The 25,910-nt window shown below is 43.0% G+C and overlaps 1 protein-coding gene across 18 annotated transcripts in view; it reads right to left on the reverse strand.

Moving 5' to 3' along the window:
• NCAM1 (neural cell adhesion molecule 1) overlaps nt 1–25,910 on the reverse strand; it is a 216,157-nt gene that overhangs the window by 92,923 nt on the left and 97,324 nt on the right. The window contains exon 1 of one of the 18 annotated variants that reach the window (XM_077919473.1): nt 5,252–5,285. The exons of the other annotated variants lie outside the window; for them this stretch is intronic. Coding sequence (XP_077775599.1) covers nt 5,252–5,270 — 19 coding nt within the window. The 5' untranslated portion in view covers nt 5,271–5,285. Of the gene's footprint in view, nt 1–5,251; nt 5,286–25,910 lie in introns of those variants that run through there. 18 annotated transcript variants of the gene reach the window in all.

Raw genomic sequence — 25,910 nt, forward strand, 5'->3', positions numbered from 1 at the left:
ATAGTCCAGAGGTTACTGACTCCTAATGTGGGGAAAGGAACTTCTGGAGCACTCGAATATCTGCTGCAACCAACTGGCTACACATTGTGGGAATGAAGTTGCATGACTCTGGTGTGATCTTGATTCTGCAATTTTATTATATTTTTTTATTTTTTGCAGCTCTATCTGAAGGACTCAGTGTCATTAAGATGTTTTATGGGATTTTGATTTACCTTATATAATCAGCACCCCCAACCCCTGTCCTCCCTGGTTATTAAATCTAACAGAGGAGGGCTGAATGTTTGGGTCCAGAGTGTAGCTAACCCTTCACTGTGCAAGGAGGTGGTCCCTGCTACATTGAAACAGGCAGTAGTGAGACCACTCCCAAAGAAACCATCTCTGGACCCTCTGGACTGAAACAACTATCAGCCATTTGCCCATACACCCTTTGGGGGGAAGGTGGTGGAGAGGACCTTAGTCGGGCAGCAGCTAGCATTATTCCCCATCCCTTGTTTACCATACCCTACCAAAGCCCAAGTACTTCCAGCTCAAATACAGTAGAGGCATATTGTCCTACTGACTGCACCTGCCTCCATCTCCCTCCTCTTCCTTTGTTGTCTTTATCCATTACAAGCTCCTTGGGGTAGCAACTGATCCTCTTATACTTAGCGAAACACAGTGTACATTTAAGGTGTTATATAACAGACTGAAAGATCTAAAGTAAAATCTATACTTCCATTTTACTCACGGAAGATCCCAGGTTCAGTTCCCAGCATCTCCAGGTAAAAGCATATCAGAAAACTAGGCTAGGAAACAGAGATGACTAAGGAATTTGAACTTTGTGAATTCTTACACAAACTGACCCATCCTGGACCTAATAAATTATAGATCAAAACTTAGTCATCTACTGGTTTTCTCTTTTTCTCAAATGTTTCGATGCATTTTCAAGCAGAAAAATAAATTTAGAAATGCTTATTTCGATAGAAAACGTGCTTAGAGAAGCTATTTTAATTGTGAATTTTCTTCAAATTGCAGATTTATGCAGAAATGAAGCCTTTTGGGTGAACATAGGCAAAAATGATATTGACTGGAAGTAGACTGATTCTGTTATCACTTCTATGAACTATGACCCACCTGAGTAGGCAATAGAAACCAAGACAGGTAGAACCTGCACTGCATACGCGAATGGGGGTCTTTCTAGCCTCTTTCAAGTTTGAAGTTCTGCCAAGCTATGCGAATGAAAAACAAATCCCTAAGCAAACCTTTGTTCACAATGGACCAGGCTCAACAAATCAAAAGGGTGAACTCAGTAAGCCCATTTCTTACTAAGAAAGAGCTTCATGTTATCTTTTCTTCCTCCAGAAATAATACCTGCTCAGCTTTGCTAAATCTACCTAAGAGTGAAACCTTTATTCTGCTGGAAGTCAAATATGAAACTGACAATGTCTTGTACCTGATGACCAGAAATAAAACAACTGTTGGAAAGTAAGGGGAAAGTGGAAATGTCCTTTGAAGACCCTACTGTCCATTTCAAAAAGTCACATAATTCTTACTCGGAAAAATCAGCCTGCTACCATTTCAACACAATAACCTTTCCCAAACAGCAAATGTCATAATTTATTTCTCCTTTTGATTCATACTTCTACTATCAAGGCACTCACTTTTATATTGCATAGTGCAGTGGTCCATGAATTCTAACATTAAACCACTCTGAACATTTTCTCTCCCATACGTGTGTCTCCCTCTCCAAATTTCTTTCTTTTCTTTTCTTTTCTTTTTTTTTTTTTTTTGGAGAGGAATATATATTTCCATGACATAGTCTTCTCTGTTTTGCTTAGAAAACTTTTGCTTTCTCCATAAAAGGTTAGTAACAGGAATGGATTAGTACTATAGTATTAGGTCACGGATGTGACCCTTTGAGCAAGCTGTATCTCATTATGCTTTTATAATGTGGAAGGATCAGTAGAGTCTATAGATTGATTTGAAGCTTGTCAGTGCAGGAGAGAAACATGTGAGGATGGCCCACGCTACATTTGGCATAAAAAGAATACAAACTGGTTTATTTTGAACGAGTGAAATATTTGACGAGACATGTTGATATGCACTGTGTGCTTTTCTTCCATAGGATTGCAACTCATGAGCTGGGGTGGCTTTTCCACATTCCAAGTACCCAACCCAACTGGTAACCAATACCACCCACACAGAAAAATGATAGGGGCTTTTTCTTGTGCCCCAGGTCAAACCCCAGCATCTCCAGGCAGGGCTGGGAACACCCCATGCCTGAAACCATGGCAAGGAGGTGCTGCTTTCACCACCAGTATGATGTCAATAGCAGGGGCAGGGGGAGATGTGTGTGTGTGTTGGGGGCCCATTGTTGGCACAGTGCCAATTCCCACCTGCGGAGACCCAGGAGTGGTCAGTGTCGTAAAGCCACTTCCAATATCAGGAGGAGGTGGTGTTGCGGGCTTCACACCCCCAACACACGCGCGGAGGCTGGTTTCCAGCCCCCGCGCGATCAGGGGAATCCTCGGGCCGTGTCATCCCCTGAGCCAGCCAATCGGCTGGCGAAGGGTGTGTGGCTTGCCTCATTTAAGGCAAGCGTGGCCCCGGGATCTCCCTCTTTGGTCTGCGCAGCTGTTGTTGTTTCCCGCCCGCCCTTTAAGGTTCCCCTTCTGACCTTGCTATGGACCTCGGTTGGTCACCATTAAGAGGGGCCTGGTAGGATTTTTTTCCACTTGGCAAATTGGCACCGGCCATTTGGTTTTTCGCCTACCTCATAGCAAATCGTCACAACTTCTTTGGTTTTGGCGGTTAGGCATTGGTAGGGGTATTGTTATGTAGATGTGTTGGGGGGGAAGAGCACCATCATCTCCCCCAAATATTGAAGGGTAGTCCGGTAAAGGATTCCGGGGGGCATGGCCTCATCCGAAGCCTATGGAGGTCATGGCCTAAAGCGCGCCCCCGAGTGGTAACCTCGGGGGAGTCCCTAGTTGATGTGCATCAGCAGGGTTCCCCCTGCTGGTGTTAACCCTTCCCGGTCTTCAAGCAAACAGGCTGAAGCCAGATAGTCGGATAGGACCAATGCCTAAGCCAATACCACTCTTTACCTGTAACCAATAAAGTTGTGGCCAGTTTTAGCCCATTAACCTAAAACAATGGTGTCATGTGTCTTTATTTCTACTGGGGGGAGGCAGGAACTCGCCATGCAATGCATAAAGTCAGCAACATCCAGCAGTTTCACAGAATCCCACAGTTCTGGAGCACAAACATATACTCCCATCATATAACACCACAAACTCAAGCAATAATTCAGTGTGGATTCATTCTCTCTCTTACAACTTGAAAACATATCTGTGACTATTCATTTTTGCTGAATGTATAAGGGTGGGAAGACATTCAGCCCACAGCCACTCCTGGCCCATTCAACCTTCAATCCATTAGAAATGACCATCCCGTTGAAAAAGCATGTGTTGTTAGATGTTCACATCACACACACACGCAATACTGTCATTTTTCATTTGCAGGAAGCTTCCACCTGAAAGAACCCCCTTGCAACTTCCCCCACTCTAAAAGCTGAGCCCCTCTGCAGCACGTGAGCCAAACCTGGGTGGGGAAAGTCAGCCATTCATTTGCAAGGCAGCCGCTTTACCTTGAATTATTAATGCTAACCTACGCCAGCAATTTTCCACCAGAGAGAGCTCAGCCTTAATTGTTATACCAATAAAGCCAGGTTGAAACGGTCTACCGGTACGGCGTCCTGGGTAAACAGGTTTGCCTGAGAGGCGCCTGGCGGTCTATAAACAATCTCCCCCACTGCTGAAATGCTGTTTGGCATGAGAGTTCTCATTAAAATACCCCTACCTTGGATTTCAATCATCAGCTAATTATTATTAATTCCCCCTCTCCTATCTGTATGTTTTTCAAGAGAGGCCCTCTCTCTTGCTTCAGCGAGGAAAACTTCCATGTCCACATGATGCAAAAGCCCCTTTTAGCAACAAATGACAATAGTTTAGAAAAGCTATTTCTTCTATGCACACAAATGCTCCTTTCCAATGCAAGCCCAACAGGATTTGCACAAGAGAACAAGCTCCCATAAATTTCTATGTGGGGTTGTGGTTTCTTTTCTTAAGGGGGGGGGGAGAATGCAACAGATTGGACACAACATTATGCATGTTCCTACTTCAGTACCCCCTTACCAAAGGAAGGACACAATAGAGGTTTCTAAAATTATCCGTGGTGTGGAAAAAAATGAGAGTTTTCTTGCTTTCTCATAATACTAGAAACCTACTGGGGTTCCCTGGTTGGCTGGATATTGAGAAAAGGCAAAAGGAAGGGCACAAAGCAAACAATAAACTGGCGGAACCCTTTGCCACTAGTTCTGGATGGGGTCTCTATCTTAGAGGACTTTAAAGGGGGATTAGGCCTCTGTCTCCATGGATTTGTCTATTAATTACTCCTGGTTATGATAACTATATGCACCCTCCAAATTCAGGTTCAACGTCATTGGGAAGCAACAATAGGAAAAGGCTATTGAATTTATGCGCTGGTTCTAGGCTTCTGTTGGAAGCAGTTTGTTGGATCTGATCCAACAGGGCTATTCTAAACTGATGTTCTTCTTTTGAACTAAAGCACCTCCTTGGACAATTCCCACCAATTCAGAAGACAAAAAAATGAAGAGCGCTTCCAATCCAGCCTTTCCTGACCGGTGGTTAAAACATATTTAGGTTAGCATCTCAACCACTTCACCCACTAAAGCTACTCTGTGATTTGGAGAATGTTTACTCTCCCTCCCCTGCTAAGACAGGCTCTACAATGCTTGGTTAGTAACAGCCAACAGCATACCAGAAGAAAAGCATGTTTAAAACAAGCTGAATAACAGATTTGGTACATAGGAATACTGAATGCAAACACAGTGTGATGGATAAAGAGGGAAACCTTGGCTGTGAGCACTAATAGCCAAAATGGGGCGACAGAAAAAAATTGCAGGGGTGTTACCATTATTTGGAATGAAGGCTGAGCCATGCCAATCCCGGGTCAGACACTAGAGGGCACAGGGAGACCAAGGCATGGCATCGTTTGCCCATGAGGCTTGAAAGGGCTGTGGGTGCATGCGTGGGCCCCTTTGGACAAACCAACCAAAGCAACAGCTCAACAAATGATTCAGTCATGATTTCTAAGCATGCAAACAGAAATTCAAGGGCAGGAGGCTCAGATGTTATCCCCTCTAGGCTTGTAAAGGCTGATACTTCCTTGGGATCTGTGGTTCACTCACCTACTTTCCTATTCAGCATCAACCAATTACTTCTTGTCCTAATTAGGCTGGACAAATGTTCTCTCTCTTCCATATATTACATGGAACGAGGCTGATACCCCCTCATCACCACCCCTCCCAAATAGAAGATGCTCCTCTCAACTGCTTGCGTTTATTTATTTCAAGTGAGAGGGAAGGCCAAAAGCAGACATGTGATGTGTTATTATCTATCAGAGCTGACCCTGTCACCACTAGAACAGGCTGTACACATAGCAGCAGGCTTCTCCCCTCCTTGTGCTGGCGGTGCGGAATGTGCTAGTTCCAAGGTTGTGGTAGCCTGTGAAAAGTTTAAAAGATCAGCAATGAGGAAGGGCTATACAGTGGTACCTCAGGTTAAGTACTTAATTCGTTCCAGAGGTCCGTACTTAACCTGAAACTGTTCTTAAACTGAAGCGCCACTTTAGCCTATGGGGCCTCCAGCTGCCGCCGCGCCGCCAGAGCCCGATTTCTGTTCTTATCCTGAAGCAAAGTTCTTAACCTGAAGCACTATTTCTGGGTTAGCGGAGTGTGTAACCTGAAGCGTATGTAACCCGAGGTACCACTGTACAAGGAAGCTGAGGTAAAGATTGGGGGCTGGCAAGGGGCAGGAATATTACTCTTGCAGCCTTAATAAAAAGAGAGTGCATGTTTTTTAGTTTTTTGCTAACCTCTCAAGGGGCTTCCAGCCTCCTCAGGGCATCATATACAATACAAGCAAGATCCCAGGTCCCCCATCTTTTTGTCACACTGTAACATGACCAAGAAAGGCACCAAGGATACGGCTTTATATACAGGTTCTCTGCAACTCCTGCTCAGATCTCACTGAAGTCTTTGGATCAACAGGAAACAAAACTTTGAATTCCTAAACCAGTCTAAGCTGCTTATGTTCCCCACCTGTGCATCATTTCATGCTGCCTGGCATCACGATAGAAGGCAATGCAAGTCCGCCAGCTAGGAAATAAAAGTTCAAATTGGCAAATGTCTCACATATTGTCATAGGAAGGAACATTTTCTCCTACATTCCAGATGCCTTGAAAATTGAGGATTTACTACTATAACACAGGTTTGCTTTATGGCTGAGTTGGGGACCAGATGGCCCTCCAAATGCTGCTAGACTACAACTCCCATCATCTCTGGCCATGAGCCCTGCTGGCTGGAGATAATGGAATCTAACGTCTAAAAACACCTGGAAGATCAGGTTCCTCAACCCTGTGCTTTAAGGCATTTTAAATATGGAGCAAAGGTGGGGAGGAGCCTTTATTGCTGGCCCCATAAAAAGCAACTAAAACATACTGGAGAAAGCACTAAAAGCCAACTTCTACTATTACCCATTTATTTTAGACTTGGTATCCCTGACACCTCTACCTGCCTGCCCAGAAAGAATGGTTTTGGAGAGGTCTGCCAGATGGTTTCCAGTGAATAGCAGAAGTAGTGCCACATGGCTGAGGGGCCATTTGCTAATACCTTCTGGGGGGAGAAGCCATACTACAGTCCTCCAAGCTTAATGTACATTGGGTATGCATACAGCTCAGTGGCAGTTTGCATGCTTCATGTACTAAGGTTAGTGCAACTGTAGAGTCCCTTTTCAGATCCCCACTAAACCATGAACCTCGATGTTGACCATGGGGCCGGCCACTACCTCTCAGCCTTTCCTCATCACAGGCTTGTTGCGAGGAGAAAAGTAGATGGGATGAGGCCCTTGTACACTGTGTTGAACTCGGTGGATGTGCATAAAACTGACTTAAATAAAACTACAGCCCCAGGTTTGACCCCTGGCAGTGTCTCCAATTAAAGGGATGCCTGGAACCTTGGAGAGTTGCTGCCAGTTGAAGCCATTCTGACCAAACCAGCCATCTTTAATCCTTCCAGGTGTTGTTGACCTCTATCTCCCATCAACCACAGCTAACACAACCAATTGCCAGGGATGATGGGAGCTGTGGTCAAACAATATTGGTTAGCCAGGGTGGCACAAGGCAAAAGAGTATGACCTGGTCTAAGACATCTTAATGATGATGACTCAGTACAGGGGGAAGCAGTGCCAGCCACTCAAAAACCTCAATCTGTTTTCTCTCTCGTTAGCCTGCCCTCTCAGAGAAGAAAACCCCAGGATACGAAAGATACAGAAGTCTCTGTTTCTTGGGTTTGACTCCAGTTCTCATAAGCTACTGTGAGGTCTAATGAGGGAGATGCCTTTCCTACGCATTAAACACAGACATTGGTTATTCTCTTTTTCAAGCTGTTCAAGTATCACTGTACTTGGTGCAAGATGACATCAGCATCACGACTCCACCCAAAATGCTGGGTATGCTGGCACAATCCATTTATTTATGTGAATGACATGGAAGAAATGCTCCAGTACATTCCTGATGCACAAGAGCAACTGGCCTCAGAGAAAAATAGCAAATTTCTGCTATGGAAGCATCATTTATCCCACAGCGACATCCTGCTGATGACAACGGCCCAATTACCCCTGGGCGCGCTGCCCTCTAAGAACAGATTCTTTAATAAGAAAGCTAATTTAGTCCCATCTCAAGAGAATGTGGCATCAACTTTTCTTTTCGAGGTTTGCTGACTCCAGAAATACATTTTTAGCCAGGCGCAGAATGAAAGACAGCAAAGCACCCTGCCGGGTCATTTCAACCCATTAAAATTCCAGTGGTCTACCACTGGCAGTACCAGCTAATGCTACGTACAGAAGTCTGGGATTAGTTTTCAGAAGACTCACAGCACACTGACACAATGCTAGGCCTGATCCACCGGGAATTTGCACTGAATTTGCTCATTTGCAATTAGCACAAGCTGCACATTTCCATGTGCAACACACAACTATTTCAAATGGGATTTGAATAAGGGAAAGTGCTCAGTGAATCCTGCCCACTCTTTTTCCTTCTTCTAGCCTGGGGCGAGTAAGGAAGAGAGAAAGCTATCATTTCCCTCGTCTGTCATTTAATGTGTTCGCCACAGTTCTCCAAACAAGGCAGACACAGCACATTTTATAGAAACAACAATACATCACAGCAAGCCGCCGCCACCACCGTAACAAGGCAGTCAACCAAAGTAGCTTTAGGCTGGGAATCAGCCCTAAATAGTTTTTATTTGGGGTGGGTATCCTACTATGAGTAGTAGATTTCTTAGAGAGAGCATCTAAGGTTTGTAAAAAAAAAGAGGAACACCAGCCTCCATCTCTTTGGCAAACCATCATTCCTCTACTCCAGAAGGAAATGAATTAACAAGGGAACTGGATCCAACACCAAAGAACTCTGCACACATTCCCAACAGCACCCTAAGCAGGTTAAGTAGCCTGCATAACTGCCAGAGGAGCTGCTCAGAGCCCTGGAATTTTTACAGTTTCCTTCAGAGAGTCAAGGAGTACAGATTGCAGCTCTCTTTCTCTCTCTGCATTGTTCTCGGCTTTCTCTTTTCTTGAAAGACAAAGAACAGCTCTAAGGGAAAGCTTGTGAATATTCATGAGATGTCTCTTTCTTAGCCACATTCTCCCTGAAAGAGAGAACCGCCTGCCAGGTGACGACTTTCATGTTACACCTCTGCAGCCCCGGCAATAAAAATTCACTCCACACTGTAATTCTCCTCCTAGTCTCACAGAATCCCCACGCTGCAAAATTAGCTCTGAGCTAGGAGAAGACACAGTTTCTTATGATTACTAAGGTTGCCATCGTAACCTAAATATAGAGATGTGACACCCACGAAAAAGCAGGCAGATTTAGGCACTATCCTTGCCTTTCAGTGGGTAGATCCCAGGCAAGATGGCTGCTCATTCATGTAGAAGTGTCTAATTACATCTACAAAGTTTTGCTCTTGTCACAGTGAAGTCTCTGACGCTGGTTGATTGAGCTGGCGCCATGGCATGGAATGTCCACAAACATTCCACCTGCTCAGGAAATAGAGCTGTCAGCCAAGAATAACTGTCAGTTGGGCTGAGCTTAACACCTTACAAATGCCCTGTGGAAGGAGAAGCTTAATGAGAGAGGAGCAAAAGAAGAAGACTCAAAAGCTCAAGTTTGATTTTCCTTTAGAAAAAGAAAAAGAAAAGAAAATGAGAAGTGTGGCTGGTACATAACTTCAGGCTCAGATACAGACACCCAGGGCTTTTGGGGGGGGAGGGGACAAAGTTGTTGAGCTCCATTGTACAGCAACAATGGCAATGCCAATGCGATTGCCGCCCACCGGCGCACAACCCCAACCTAAAGAGATGCCCAAACACACCTAAGAGGTGATGGAACTCAGTTCTGGTGAATTCTGGCTGAAAAAAAGCCCTGCACACATCTAAAGTGTCCTCAGGTGTTTTTCACTCCAGAGTGATTCCCTGCAACCAGCTTGTGATGTAACGTGCAACATGAGTCTAAAAGTCTTTTTTTTAAAAAAACAACAACTTGCTGTATTTGAGTTAACCTATTAACCCTACCTAATCCTTCTACTCGAGACCACATTTAGACTCAAACATGACATAACAGCTGGAGGTGAACCTTGCAATGCACACGTCTACATGAAAATGCAAGAAAAGAGCCTGGCTGCGGTATCACACCAAGGGCTTGTCTAGTCCAGTATTCTGTTCTCACAATGCTTATGTGAAGACCACCAGTATGAGCACGGTAGTTCCCTTGCACTTGTGATCCTCAGCAGCTAGCATTCAGAAACATATTTTGCATGGCATAGAGAAAATAGGTATCATCACAAAATATCAGACATGAAATGAAGCATGGATTGTGATCAACTTGGATGGCTTTAAAAGAGGATTAGACCAATTGTCTAGGCTCCTAGCCATGATATCTATGATCTGTCTTCAGGGTTGGAAGCAGAAATGCTTCTGAATAGCAGTTACTGGAAACTAAAGGAGGGGAAGGTGCTCTTGTGATTAGGCCCTGCTTGTCAGTTTTCCACCAAGCATCTGGTTAGCCTCCTTGAAAACAGTATGCTGCACTACAGGGTTCACTGGCTTGATCCAGTGAGTTCTTCTTAGCTTCATATATGGCCCCTCATCCTGAACATAGTATATGGGTATGATGACTAGTAGCCTCTGATGCCTTAACCTCCATGAATTTGTCTAATTCCCCTTTAAAGTTGGTGGTCATCACTACATCTTATGGTTGAGAATTCTATAGTTTAACTATGTGCAATGTAAATAAGTACTTCCTTTTGTCAGCCCTGAATCTCCCACCAGCCAGTTTGCTGGATGACTCTGGGCTCTAGTTTTATGAGAGGGGTCTAACCACTTTCTCCACAGCTTGTATAATTGCAAACAGCTCTATCTTTTCTCCATTACTAACCTTTCCCCTAATCTGAAAAGCTCCAAATATTACAGCCTTTCTGTATAGGGTAAAGTAACCAGAACTCCACGCAGTTTTCCAAGTGTGGTTGTACCATAGATTTGTAGAAAGGTGTTACGATATAAGCTGCATTACTTCCAATGCCTTTCCTAATGACTCCAACATGGCTTCAGAAGATCCTACCTGGTCCATCTAGTAGAAAACATCAACCTATCAGGAATGTCCTCTAGTAGCATCTGGCAAACTGGGCATGCTGAACTGGTCTTGTCATATATCATATATATTCAGTCATAGATCAAGAACTCTAATCACCGTAATGTTTATTATGATGGCAATGCTTGTGAAAGCATTTACAAGACAGTGACCCATGATGGCTCTTCTCCCAGGTGATTTCCTGAGCATGGCTTGGACCATATTTTGGCACTGCTAACTTCAGATCTGGCAGCCCATCTTAATGCTTCAAGCAAATGAGCAGGAAAATGTCACCACAAAGTGAGATATCAATGTTAATTCTGCACTGATACTTGCTCCTATAAAAACACCCCTTTCTGTAACCTACGTAGTAAAGCAAAGATGCAACTACCAAAAAAAGTTACAATGGTAGTGATCCCATTCCAAAGCTGTTATGACTCTCATTGTGTGTGGACATGTTGATAAGGAAATGGTGGGGAATTACACAGAATTTACAGTATTTGTTCTCAGAAAAACAACTATGCCCCCATAGTCAGTGTGAAATCGAACCAGCTTTAAAATGTAACAAGAGGCCAATAATGGGATTGCATTGCCATTTAGATACTCTTAAAGCAGCAGCTCCTCATATCAGCTTGGGTTATATTGAAAAACATTTGCAAATGAGATCAACCATACAGGAAGAAGCCTGATCACACCCTTACCCCTTTTCCTTTTTTTTTTTTTTTTTAAGGGATGACTGTTTCTGGGGGAAAGGAAAAAGGAATTGATCTCAGCTAGTCTGCAGAGCCAGTTGCCATGGCAACCTATCCGGTAATTCCCCAGGAATTGGATTGGAAAGGAGGAGTGTGCTTTGATGGCTCTGGAGATATCAGAGGAAGAAGATGCAAGGAAGGTAAATGTGGTGTCAGTTCTGAAAGAAGGAAGAGGCTGGGGAAACTAAGAAGGGGCATACTCACCGGGTCCAAAAACTGGGTATTTTTGTATTTGGAAACAGAAGTTGCTGACTGACCCGGAGAGCATTCTTAATAGGATGGAGATGGAACAGATACCCCAAGCAAGTGCCTGTTGCAAGAGTATTGGAGAGTTCTGGGCTCAAGTCTCCACTGTGCTCAGTAACAAACACAGGACCAAATATCACAATAGAAAAGGGGTGAAGATGAGAAATAGAGAGAATAGCATATGAAAAGCAGAAAGAAGAGAGCTAAAAAGAAAGAGCACAGGCCTGATAGCCTGGATTAAGAAACAAGAAAACCTTATTCTTAATGCTGTCACTGTGGTGGCCAAAATAGAACTCAGCGAGAAGGCATGAAGTCCACTCTTCTAAACAGGAACATTGCAAATGGTTGGCATGGGCTGCCACTTTCCCCTATGTCTTCCTAAACGTTTTTGCAAATTCACTTTTATACTTCGTTCAGCTGAAATAACACCACTAATAAAAAAGATGCAATTCCATAATCTGTAAGTAACCAGTGACTAGGTCCCACTGAATTCAATGGGGCTACACTGGAGTATAAACATTCATAAGCATGGCCTGCACTGCTAATAAGAATGAAGGATGTCTCATTGTGGCTAGAAAGCATTCTGGCCAGCAGAATCATTGCAGCAACTGTAGTTAAAATGTTGTGGAAAGGTATCAATAAATTTGCAAGAGACACTGTTTTATGGCTGTCCTGATTATGTTCTTGATAGAAGCTCTTTAAAGCTTGGGGGTGGAGTGTGGGGGATCATAAAACTAATAGCCTTGCTATTTTTCATAGCAAATATTTTCATTCACCCACAGTGGACTAAGCCAAGACACTTTATGAAGCCATTAAAATCAGAGCGTAGGCAAAATTAATTAAAAACTTTAAAAAAATATATTAAGAAACCTACATTTCCCGACAAAGAGGAGAGATGTATGGGTGGGGAGGTCCATGTGGCTGGTGGAAGCTGGTGAAAAGGCAAATGTTGTTAAAGAAATATGAAACGCCTACTCTGAAACACTCACCTAAAGATCACTCTTCATTTTCTGCAACTGACCACAAGCATCCACAATGTCAGAATCTTCCAAGACAGTTAGGAACTGCCAACATGCACCCACACGCACATGGATTTTAGTTCATTTTCTGCAATCCATATGCCATTCTGTCAAACTTGTGACAGCTTATAATGAGGGAGGAGCCCTAGTTCAGCTCCATGATTCGTTCACCATTGAAATACCCCTTGGATTCCACTTCATTTGCCTTCAATACATAATCAAAGATTTTGCATGTACTCCTCTTACATATAAAAAAAAATACTAAAAAAAGTAAAAATCTCTAGTTTCCCGGGGTGGGGGGGGGAGAGATAATAAAATTGTAAAAATATTGAAGTCTGTTATATAAGGGCACAAGTGTACTTCCTTGCAGGGAGATGTTTTTAACACACGGTCTTAGTTTTTGCCATTTTAAAAAGGGAATAAATCTTTATTATTGATGATGATGATGATGATGATGATGATGATGATGATAAATATTCCAGATGCCTTTAATGAAGGGATTTTTTTAAAAAAAGGTATGGTATTTATCTTGATAAAAAGAAAACCAAAAGTTCACAACTGCATAGCTACATAATCATAATTGAAAGGGAACTCATGTCATCAAGTATAGTCTCCTGCTGATAAAAGAAACTCCAGATTTCTGGAAAGATTTTATATCGATACAGATATCCTATTCAAGTTCCCCCAGTTTTCAGTTTTCATTCTTTATTTACCTATATTAAGATTGTAAGAAGAGCCAATTGTAGTAAACCAAATCAGGCCAGTCACCCATTTAGTCCAGCATCTTGTTTTCATGGTGGCCAAGGAGATGCCTATATATAAGCAGGACATGAGCGCAACAGCAGCTTCTCACTTGCGTTTCTCAGCAATTGGCATTCTGAGGCATACACCTTCTGATAATGGAAGTACAGTAGTACACAGCCATCATGAATAGTAGCCATTGATAACCTGATCCTCATCCATGAATTTGTCTAAACACCGTCCAGAGTAGCTGGGACAACCCAGTCAGTTGAGAAGAATACATTTGTTGTTGTTGTTGCTGTTGTTGTTTCTCATTTATAGCCATGTACGTTGGCAGCCGTCACTACAGTTATCCTCTGTGACTGAGACTGCTCCTCTCCTGGAAGTAATTTCAAACACTGCTGGAGGTATCTGGATAGCCATGAATGGACATAGAATGCTGAACTTGATATACTTTTCAACTGATCCAGTGAGACAATTCTTATCTTGTTCACTAACTCCATCTACAAAAAATAACCAAACAGCTGCCCTTCCCCATATGCTCTGACATTTGATCAGCTTCTGAGAGAATGAGGTCCTCTGCATGACAAAAACCTGTGTGATTTGTTTGCCCTCAATTTAGAAGCAAGGACCGGGCCTTCTTGCAGAGCTGACCAGACATGATTGCATTCAGTTCCTTTTGATCATCAGTCATCTGTTTGCTAAGCTATTGTTGTTTTTTAATGTTATTTGCTACTAATATTCCCTCCTCTCAACAACCCGCACAGCTGCTTTACAAGACCAGAAGGTACCTCTGGAAGTGACACTTCCTCAAGTAGCACTTCAGCCTTGACATCCACCACTCTTCTGCTCCCATTATTTGCCCATTTAGTTCCTATTTTCCTGGTCCCTGGCCCTGTTAAATCACTCACACTGGAAGGATGCTAGTTGAAATTTTGTCAGTGTGAGGAGCAGCCCCTTTGAGGGTATCAAAATGGCAACGCAGATCCATAATCAGTCTGTTGTTATCCTTCATGGCTATTTAGAGCTCAACAATGATTACAGGGGAGAGTGGTTTTTCCTAGAACAAATGCTGTAAATTCTGTGTAATTCTTCACCATTCAGTTATCAACCTGTCCACACATGACAAAAGAGATATATCTCCTTTGAGTGGGAGTTATTGTTCTTCATAGTTCAGCTCCTTCTTCTCGAAGTTAAACCTCTGAGCAGGGGGCAGATGTGCTGTGTCATCCAATCAAACTGAATTATCTTTGGAGGTAGGGTAATGAAATCTTATGAACCCTCAAAGAGGAGATATGTACCACAGGGTCAAGCAAAAATCTCTCAGCACTGCCTTCTGGAAACAGCATACGGGTAAGAGTAGAACCACTACAAGACAGGCCTACCCATACCCAACTCAGACATGCTCTCCAGAAGTATACCCTGGCTATTAGGCCTGAGCGATATACCAATATATCGCCCAGGACCTGTATTAGAGGTGGACCGTGATGACAGCTTCATTCAGCGGTATACTGCTGGTGAAACCACCGCCTCCTGAGTCCCCCTGCTACCAGCGCCCAGCACGCTGATGGAGAAACAAGCTGCAGCCAGGCACTGGAGGCAGAGGGACTCAGGAGCAGTGGCGGTTTCACCAGCGATATACCACTGAGTGAAGTCGCCATTGTGGTATGCCCTCATACTGCTGCAGAGGGAGAAACAGCCTGTCCGCACATCTCGCCCACCAAGGCGCAATACAGCTTGTTCCTCCCTCTGTTTCAACAAGCCCTGTGTCCCTCCGGCTTGAGCACGCTGGAGGGACATGGGGCTTGCTCAGCCAGGGGGGTGTCTGTGTGTGAAAAGAAGCACTCTCTGATGGAGAGGAAGTCCACCCACACCTCTTGCCCATCCCAAGGCAGTGGAGGAAGCTGCCGATGCTGCCTCAGCTGTCTCCGACGCCTTGGGACAGGTGGGCGGGAGGTACCAACGGTCTGCTTCTTCATCCATGGAGGGTGAGACTGCCTGCGCACTCCCCCACCCTGCCCATGCCAAGGCAGTGGGGCGAAGCAGCATACAAACAGTGTTGGCACACCGGCCTCATCCGCCACTGCTTTGACATGGACTCCTTTCCGACACTGGTATAGAGCTGGCAGTATGTTATGATGTTGGAAAATAGTTATCGCCCAGCCCTACTGGCTATCGATATTGAAAGCCACTGAGAGGTAAAAGAGAGTTGATAGAATTGCACTCTGTCATTCTCCTGACAGAGCTTATTTCACAGGGCAACCGATGTTGTTTCAGTGCCAGAACTGGACATACATCCCAAATGAAATGGACTCAGGAAAATCAGCCTCATCCAAGGAAGTCTACTGGGTGCAAATACATTTCTCCAGACCAAATAATCAATCCTCTGAAACAGATAACCAAAACAGTCCTATCTCAAACTGACATTCCAAGTCCCTGGCAACTGGCTTTGTTATCCTTCTTGTGAAAGGGCTGTTTCGTTAAACTGCCACCATTATTTTTTTTAAAAAAAAAATGCCCACCAATAACATTTCCTCCTTCACTTGCAACTCCTTTTTATAGGCATCCTTAATTAACAGGATGTGTGGTGGGGCATGCAAAAAAACAACAACCCCATGCAGCATATTGGAAGCCTGACTCTGACAGAACAACCCAGCCTGCTGCATTTAACTATGCATAGGAATCAATTACTTACTTAGCAGCAACCGCCCTCCCAGGTCATTGATCATATTTCATATCACTTCAGTTTCTGCACTCTTCCAAAACACTTTATTGTTGGTCTTTAGAAGCATTTTCTGCACCTCCGGTGTCAAGAGGACTTAGGTATTTTGTGGATATTCCAACACCTCCCACATGCTGAGATTCGCAGCGCACTCATTTGCACTGAGTTTTATAGCTTTTAATAGACTCACTTCGTAACCAGGGCTGCTTCCTGCCAACAGCAAAAGGGCCCAATAATCAATATTCTATTTAAGTTACAAATTAATCTTTCATATTTAGTGGCATGTAAGCCTTCATATGACAGCAGCAGCAGCAGCAACAGGAGTGATAAAAACTCAAGGTGCATTAAGAAGAAAAAACTTCAGCAAAGGATTTCAAAATATCTCATTCAAATGGGATGCCTTTGAGTTAGGACCTACAATGAAATGTTGCAATTTACCACCTATAACAGAAATGTCCCTGTAATCCAGTCATTACCTCCCCCAGAACTCTATAAGCTGTTACAGGCTCAAGAAGTATCTTGCAATATGTGTCTGCACACACACACACACACACACACACACACACACACACACACAGGTTTTCCATTACCTATTATTCAGCTGGCACATGCTCACACATGCATTGGCTGTTTGGAGAGAATTTCCCCTTAGAGATACTGGTTGGGGCTGAGTTGTAGGCCAAACTATCTGGAAAGCAGCAGGATGGAAAAGGTTACCTTACATCAATATCTATATGAAGCAAATGGAGAAATGATGTGGGCAGCCATTTCTGCTATTCACAAGTCTGCTCCATTCGTATACAAAACAGGGGAATTTGCAAGGTCCAGTTTTCACTACAAATGGTGCCTAGTGGTCCGTTCTCAAGGACTACTGTTCCAGACACTTATACAAGCTCAGCTCATTCTTCCAGTCTATTCCAGGTTGGAGGGGAACATGAGTTAGAGTGTGATAGGAGGATAAGGTGGGTGACAGAGGGGTTAACACCTCCTACTCACACACCCAGAACTCAATAACAGAGAACATGCTTTGCATGCAGAAGGTCCTGGATTTAATCCCTGGCATCTCCACCTGAGCTGAGATTTGGAAGACCTCTGCCTGAAACCCTGAGAGCTCAGTAGGCAATTAAGTGATCTGACTTAATACATGCAGATGGGGCTGCCTCCATCGCTTCTAGTTTGAATCATGATGCAAATCCATAAATCAAAAGCCATCTGCAAAAAGGGTGATTTGCTTGCTTATGCCATCAGTAATCGTGAATGAATTATTTGGCTTTCTTCAACTCTGGGCCTCAACAAGAAAGATAGCATGAATAAAGCGTAGAAGCAAGCAAGCTAACAGTAAGGAACAGAGCCCCTACATAACTGGGGGCTGTTTAAGCTCTGGGCTTATGCTATCCCCCCCCCCCCATAATTGGCTCTGTAAATATATTCTTTCAGCAAATGAGTACAATGGGTGTGGGGAACCCTCTACTGCTGATTCACCTCACTTTCTCTTATAACATCTGCAGAATGCATGAATGGCACAATTCACAAACAGCTTGGCTCTAGTCCATTAATTTGATTATATTTATTTTTCAAGTGTAAAACCAACTTTCATCTGAAGAGCTTTTCAGATGAAGGAATCATTTTGTTCTATTTTGTTTAAAAATAGTTATTTAATCTCCCTACTGTGATTAGTTTTGAAGTTCTCATTACGGAGAATGAAATGTGTATACTGGAGTGGTTCATGAAGAGCGAAGACGATGTCATGTCGCATGAACAATGACCCTCTCAACCGATCATTTAATCATTGGTTCTAGATTTTGGCACTTGTCCCTCTCCTCAAAACATCAAGTTGTAATTCTGGTATTTGGCACTTATCGCAAGCAAAATGTCAGGGCCAGCTACTCTCACGGTACACAAGCCATGCAACTTTGCTTTTGTGAAGAAACAAAAATTTGATAAAGTTAGTTTAAAAAAAAAATCCAGCTTTTAATCGTTAATTTAAAGAAAAAAAGCAAGCCAGCATGAGCTTTGTGCTTCATTTAGGGCTTGGAAATGGGAATGGGGTGGGGTGTGTTTGAAGGAAGAAGCATGCATATTCTCAGTACTGGCTCTAAATGTTTTGGGAAGGCTCCTTGGGTAGCACAGTGGTGCTCATTAGCTAGTGGGTTAATGAAGTGTAAGTACATTTTGCCATAATCATCTCAACAGGGTGTGGTTCCTACTCATCATAGGTCAAATATCTAATTATTACTCATATTAGACTATATGTACCCAGATATCACTCATAATGTTTTATTACATGGAAAGAAGACCATAGAGTTATAAGGGGTTTGGCTGAAGCTATCCTTTGCATAATTAAGGGGGATGGTTCTGGGACATCAGTTAGGCCTGACTTCAGTCTATTGTTTTGCAAAGGCATACTACAAAAGAAAGAAAGAAAGAAAGAAAGAAAGAGATGTAAGACGGTGCAACTGTTTCCAAGCCAAAACTGACTCCCATCCCTGCAGTTCAGAAGAGCAATACATGTTACTGTTACAAAAATCTATATTGTCCAAACCTTTTGCAGGTCTCTTTGGATAACAGGGTAGCCTGTCGAGGGCGATGGCATTGCTATCCAAGTATTCAAATGAATCTTGTTCAAGCATCAGTGTCAAATCTGTACTAGGAGAGTGGTGCCCCTTTACAGCACAATGCAGATGTGAACTGGGCCCACAGAGTGGGAGAGGTCTTCCCATTTTAAGTAACATCCTTTTAGAGGTGTACTAGCTCCGGATTAGCTGTATCAAACATAGATTGGATTAGATGGCCTACAAAGACCCCTCCAGCTCTAAGATTCTGATTCAGCCATTTATTATCTAGAGGAACATTATTTATTGCAACACCTTTAATTCTCCAAAATCCAGCAGTATAACAACAACAAACCACAAGTCTTAGCTTGAACAAAAGGCAAGGCAATGATATAATGGGAAGAGAGGGACGTTAGCCTGAATAAAATAATATGCTAATGTGGTGACCTCTTTGCTTAACAACACTGGGATTGCAGACAGAACCAAGGCAGAAATAAAATGTTTGTTTACCGCTTCCTTCACCCTGGTGCATCTTCCCTGCTCACCATCCTTGCCTGTTGCAGCAGGATGTCACTGGGGGGCGGGGCAGAGAATTGCTAAATCTACGCCAATAAATGGCTGCTTTCTCCTAGCTCAGACTATGCAGGCTACAGAGATTTCAAAAGAAGGGTCAGTGCAAGATGAATCATTTTGAGAAGCTGCTTTCTGTCTCAACGGCTCCAAAATGGGTCCCCAAGAGAGTGAGAGAGAACGAAAAGACAAATTCCATTTAAACCATCTAAACGAGACTTCGGCACAGCTGCAGTTGACAGGGTGTTTCTGAGAGCAAAACCATCAATGCAGTTGAAGCTGCAATAAATCTATTTCTGTCTACAGAAGCGTCCTGGAACTCTACCATTCTTTACCAAAAAATATAAGGTTGGGGGATACAGCTTGGCTGAAGAGCTACTGCATTGGAGGTCAAATTATGCAGGTGCAAATGCATAGATGGAAGGGGCAGGGGTCTGTTCTCGCTATGTTCAATCATCTACACTTTTAGAATAATGAACTAATAATGCTGATGCCTCTGAATCTGTGAGCAAGACCAGGCCCTCGAAGCAACTGCTCAAAACAAAACTAATTCATAGAAGACTGATGTTGAAAGAAGGCAATCAGTTAATTTCTTCTTGGTTGAGAACACTTTGGAATTTTCCCCATGGGAAACAATGGAAATCATTGTCTTGCAATGCAAATACTCACTTTACAAACCGTTTCTCAGAAATGGATTAAGTTCACATAGCGGGACCTACATGTACTTCACTGAAATCAAATCCAGGTGACTCTCTGCCCAGCAAAGAAACGAATGGCAAACCTCTTCTGTCAGTTGAATGTGGAGATGACAAACATAGTGGAGGCCAACAGATTATAAATATTATTTGCTGTTGTATAAGTCTTAGTTTAAGATCCATCAAGACCTTTGATATGGTAAAAGTCTGTAAAAATTAATTGATACTGGGGCCTTGTTCCTCTGCACTGGCAAGACCTGGGGAGATTGGAGGTCTGAAAAATCTCTGCCTCTGCTAGAAGTCTTGGAAGAACGAAAGGACTGAGCTGAGTGACAGGGGGTGGAAAGGTCTTCTAAAAGTGCATGTCCTCTCTTCTTTCTTCAGCATAGCTTTCTTCTTGTCATTAGACTCTACAAGGACATCCTTCAAGGTGGCCTCTCCAAAAAGCTGACTGCCAACTGATGGTTCCATAGCCAAACTGAACCTGTAGGGCATGATGCTTTAACCACAGAGACCATCATACAAATACACTAGTCACCAAGGAATGAGTCTAGAACGGAACCATATCGAGGGAAGCATCCACTAAAAAGGAAGCCGAATGGGAGACCTTCAGTAGTGGCTTCCAAAGAAGAATTGGCTTCTGGGAAGTATTACCCAAGAGACCTTCCATACATGGCAGGGTAGTTCTTGCAGTAGTTGAAACTGTAGATCTAGCCCTAACAGCTAGGGCCACCACTTTGTGGACCCATTCCTAGTTACGTGAGAGGGGAGGCAAAGGGAAGGGGGGTAAATTATGTAGGAAAATTGGACTTAACACAAAATGGCAGGCAACTGAAATATGGATTCACAAGTACACATAGGAAAAAAATGAAACAATATTTTTTAAAAGAAAAGCACAAGACAAGACAACATAGTATAATAAAGAAGAAAGGAACAAAGAAGCATGAACCATGAGTCTCTAACCTCAGTCAATTAAGCACACCATTTGGGTGAAGGAAAATCACTGAAAACTGAGTTCTACCAGGTAACCTGCTAATGTTTTATTTGGAGCAGCACTTTTGCTTTTCATCACTAGACGGAGCTCTACCCACCTGAGGACAAGTCTACAGACATCAATGACACAACGAAAGCTAGCTTACCCCCGCAAGCAGTGCCAATGGGGCATTAAATGGAGCCTGAAAGGTCACATATTTAATTAACATATTTGATTACAGCATGATTTGCTTCACGTTTTTATTCTGTTTTAAAGTCAAGACTATTTACTTTTTACCGTTAACCCAAATAAAGAAGGTGTATCATTTCAAATGTGCTGGATGGGTTTTCAAGCATTGTCAGATTCAGATCTTCCTATATATTTTTATGTATTTAATTTATATCCCGCCCTTCCTCCTAAAGGAGGCTGGGGCATTCTAATCTTTTATTACATGTATAATCATATTCCAGCTTTAAAGCTTTGTGTCTTCCTTTGGCAAAATAAACAAAGACTGGTTCCCCTTCTGCCCCAACTTAGTGGACTTCCAGGACAACAACTAATGATCCTTTCCAATGCCATCAACAATCCAAACTACACAAGCATGAAAAAACCCAACCTCTTTATTGAAAATCAAGCACAAAAAGACATACAAAGGAAGACCGCATGCTTAATTAATGCCACATCTATGCATGGCTCATAGGCAAAGATAATCCTCTACTTGAAATGCTATAAAAGAGGGTGCTGGAAATCAAAACAGGAATGAGATGGTACAAGGCTATAAGCTACATCAACCCTCAAAATGTAACCAGACTGGAAAAATGAGAGGCTTTCAAAATAGCCTTTTTTAGCTGGTAAAGCCATAACAGCCATTCAGAAGACTCAAATACCCTTGAACCAGGAGCCTCATGGAAAAGCTGGGACTTTGCTTAGTGATAGGATATGATGGGATCCTCCTTGGTCACAAGTCTGGAGTTGTGCGCTGTGTGTGTTACATTGGGCCCTGTAATAAGTGGCTAACCTTAGGATGAATGGGGGGAGGGTGCCTCAAAGTCCACCCCATTGTTTGCTGAATGTATGGAGCTTGCAGAATCAGTAAGTAATAAGTGTTCCCTGTTTATTTCTTCCCTCGATCCACCGTATCCCCATTTACTAGCTAACCAGTATGTTGAAATTAAATTTTCAAGGCAGTGGTTGCGCGGGTGTGTGTGTGTGTGTGTGTGTGTGTGTGTGTGTGTGCTAATGCCGTCCTTCTTCCTTTGCCAATTTTATGAAGCAACAAAAACCATTTCCCTGCTTCTTTCCTTCTGCCTCATCACTAAACATTTTATCACCAAAATTGTGAAAGTATATTAAAAATTACACAACTGCTCCAAAAGACATTTCACAGGCTGAAACGAGGAGATGTGGTCTGGGGAGCCATAAATCTTAGAAGGTGACATTAATAATAAAAAAAAAACTCTCCCCTGTCTAATGTATTAGGATAGTATTTTACAGGAAACTTGCCATGTGGCACGGAGTGAGGAAGATGTTATGTTGAACCCATTGACATTTTAGCAAGGAGAGTTTTTTAATAGAATGGAAACTTGGCTCGGTAAGGAGAATGTGAAGAAAATGCCAAGCCTGATGGGTCTCCAGCAATGGATCTATTCTGATTTATATGATATTAAATATTTCACCTCCAACCCAGGTTCCCTGGTATTTGTCCTAATATGGTTTCATACTCATTTTCAGAATACAGCTCAGGCAGAAAAATCATCCATATGCGTTGATGACACAGAAGCAATTCACATGCCACAGTAAGCCACAGCTGAAGCTTTACCATGAATATGCCTATCTGGGTCATTGGTTTCCTCTCCACCAGTGTTACATGTGAACCAAGGTCATGGTTTGTTTCACTTGACTTCAGCACAATCAGTTAGCTAAAAACAAACCTTGGCTACAGACTGTGGTATGTTGGTAGTGAAACAAACAAGTGGGATGAGCAGATGAATGAAAAGGGCTGAACTGGTTTGTGCACAGTAGACCATGGTTAATAGATTACCAAGACATGTGACCATGACCACTATCTGAATTGCTGAGGTGGACCAAGAGAAATACAAAAAAATAATAAATGTACACACTGCAGTAGGTCCTGGGAAAGTCTGTGTGAAAGCCTTCCATATGCATAGCCCCCTGTCCTGCCCCACCCCAGCATGTGTGCACAATAAAGGGAGCTCAGATGGGTTGGGTTATGCCATGTTATGCATCCTAACCTATATTTGGAAGAAACTTCCATCCATTGTCCCTTACATTATGGCCTGTTAGTAAGAAGAAAGACTGGGTTACTCACAAGCACTACGGTGTTGTTCCACTATAGAATCCTCCAGGTCATAAGACAGAACAATTTATAAAAAAGAAATCATTGGATTTTACTTTAATGATAAAAGTTTGAACAGGAACATCCTCTGAGAATGGAAGAACAGTGAAGCAGTATTCAAGCTGGAAAATGCACATATATATGGCATGATAATCAATGTCTAATATCATAGTCACTGTATTATTTTACCACCACAATTGAAAAACACAGCACATAATGTACCACTAAAAAGCATTTTAGATTCCCTGTTATTGTTATTAATCACTCTTTACTCTAAACACTCCCTGGGGGATGCTACTATGAGTACATGCAACAAGCTCAGATTCCTCTTCCACAATTTCTTGCTTTTCAGCTCCAGCACCAATGAACCAATATTTGCTTCTTCTTTTGGTTAGGGGGGGGGGGGCTCCTTCTCTAGCACACCATCTCTCCTTGCTGCCTGGATCCACAGCTATGCAAATAATTCATCCAGAGATTAATCACAGGTTGACACTAGTCAATCTTACTAAATCCAATATTTGCATTCTCTTCAGATGAAGGAAGGCTGAGGGGCAGAGACAGACAGACAAAGAGAGAGCACTCAGTGGGGATGGGGAATGAGAGACACAAAACTGCTGCCTGCAATGTGTTCATTATACTGTGAGAAAACTACATGATGGATAACCAATTTGTCCAGGTGGATCAATATTGTCCCTGTTCCAGCAACATGAGGGTAGCAGCTGCTTCTAGAGTGTCCTTCCTTTATACATTACAGAAGTGCCACAGAAGCCATTTTTTTCTGTAGATTCTGCACATGGCACTGGTTAAAGATCCATAACTACGTAAGTAGGCCAACTGCACACGGCTTTGTCAGAAATAAGGTGGTGGTCCAAAGCAGGCAGAGGCCGAGTTCCATGGGAGTAAACATGAATACAAGCAGATTCACAACCAAAGGCATTCAGGGAATAAGAGTAAAAGCTCAGGCAGTATCCACCTGCGAGAAACAACTCGCTTGGCCTGAAGAAGCTCTTGAACTAGGGCTTTATATAGGAACTAATTGGCCCAGGCTGGCTGTTGAGGGTTCAGGCCAACTGGTACTGCAGTTGTTAAAAGCACCCAACCAAGTCTACTAGACTGAGAGACTAGTGACACAGGAGTAATAGTGCCAGCATCTGAATGGTCACAGTCTCAAGCATACGTTTGTCCAAAGCGGTATCAGAGGCAGACCTCCTAGATATTCTGCCCTTGCAGAATATCAGAAACACCAATACCAGAGGACTTACTGTCAGGAACTGCATGTGTGGTAGTGTAAAGGGAAAATACACAGGTTCAGACTGGACAGCCAGGGATAAAGATGAGGAAACTTTCCAGGGGCAAATAATCAAGTGTCGGTGGTGATGATACCACCAGTTTAGCTGACTGCCCCTGCTTAACCCTACATTTCCACGAGCAATTCCTAAGCTTGTTTTCGTTGACATGGAAACACATTTCAGACTCCCTGAACGGTAGCTGCTGAGTACTGAAAATGTACATCTTTAGAAATAAGAAATAAGGGGAAATGCAAGGTGCAACACTGCAATAAAGTGGACACATGAGACGGCAGCAAAGCATTTCCCAGCAGGGTTAGTAGATACAACAAGACTAAATCCACTGACTAGTCTCTGTTCTGCAGGGATTTTTAACTATTCATCAATCAGATTCTGTGAAATGGAGAGGCGCCGACACAATTTCTTTGTGGAATTCAGAAGCCTTTTTTCAACCAGACAATAACTCAGAGAACCCAACCTGATTCCAAGAACTCATTCCCCAAAGAACAGTTATTCTGAAGCTCCTGGACCTCATCACACATCCTCAAAGATCTGCTTCTGCCTTTATTTTAGAAAGAAAATCAATGTGAGAGTTGCTGAGGAGCTGATCTTCTTTTGTGGCAAGCAACGAGACAACAGGATAAACTGTCAATCCTCACCCACTCTTCCCACAATTTACTGCCACAAACATTTAACCAATGCTTACAGAACTGGTGTCAGGTTTGGAGTTGGCCAACATTTTGGAAAATGAGACAGAAAATCTAAAAGGTTCCTCCCCTTAACTGGCATGGGGCACAATCCATCAGGAAGTCCTCCCGGGCAAGTTTCATTTCAACAGGCATTTAGGAGGCGCAGCATGTAGCTCAGTGGCAAGGCACACATTTTGCAAGTGGAAAGGCACAAATTTAATCCCCAACATTTCCAGGTAGGGCTGGAGAAACCCTATCCCATCTGAAACCTTGGAGAACCCACTGTTAGTTCTTGTAGACAACACTGAGCTAGTTGGGCCTATGGTTTTACATAGATTGTGCATATTGGAATAAGGCTTTTCCCTACGGTTCTCTATTCTAGCACAGCTCCTATTCATTTAAATGAGGCATGTGCAGGAGAACTAATGGCTCATCCACATCTGCATTTTGCCCCATGCTTTCTAGGTACAGGCCCCAACGCTTTCCCTGAGAAAACCCACTCTTTAACGCTAAATCAGAACAAATGGCAATTCAGGTTTTCTGCAGACTGCAGTTTGCTCTGA

This window comes from Podarcis muralis, chromosome 15, assembly GCF_964188315.1.
Source record: "Podarcis muralis chromosome 15, rPodMur119.hap1.1, whole genome shotgun sequence".
Lineage (NCBI taxonomy): Eukaryota > Metazoa > Chordata > Lepidosauria > Squamata > Lacertidae > Podarcis > Podarcis muralis.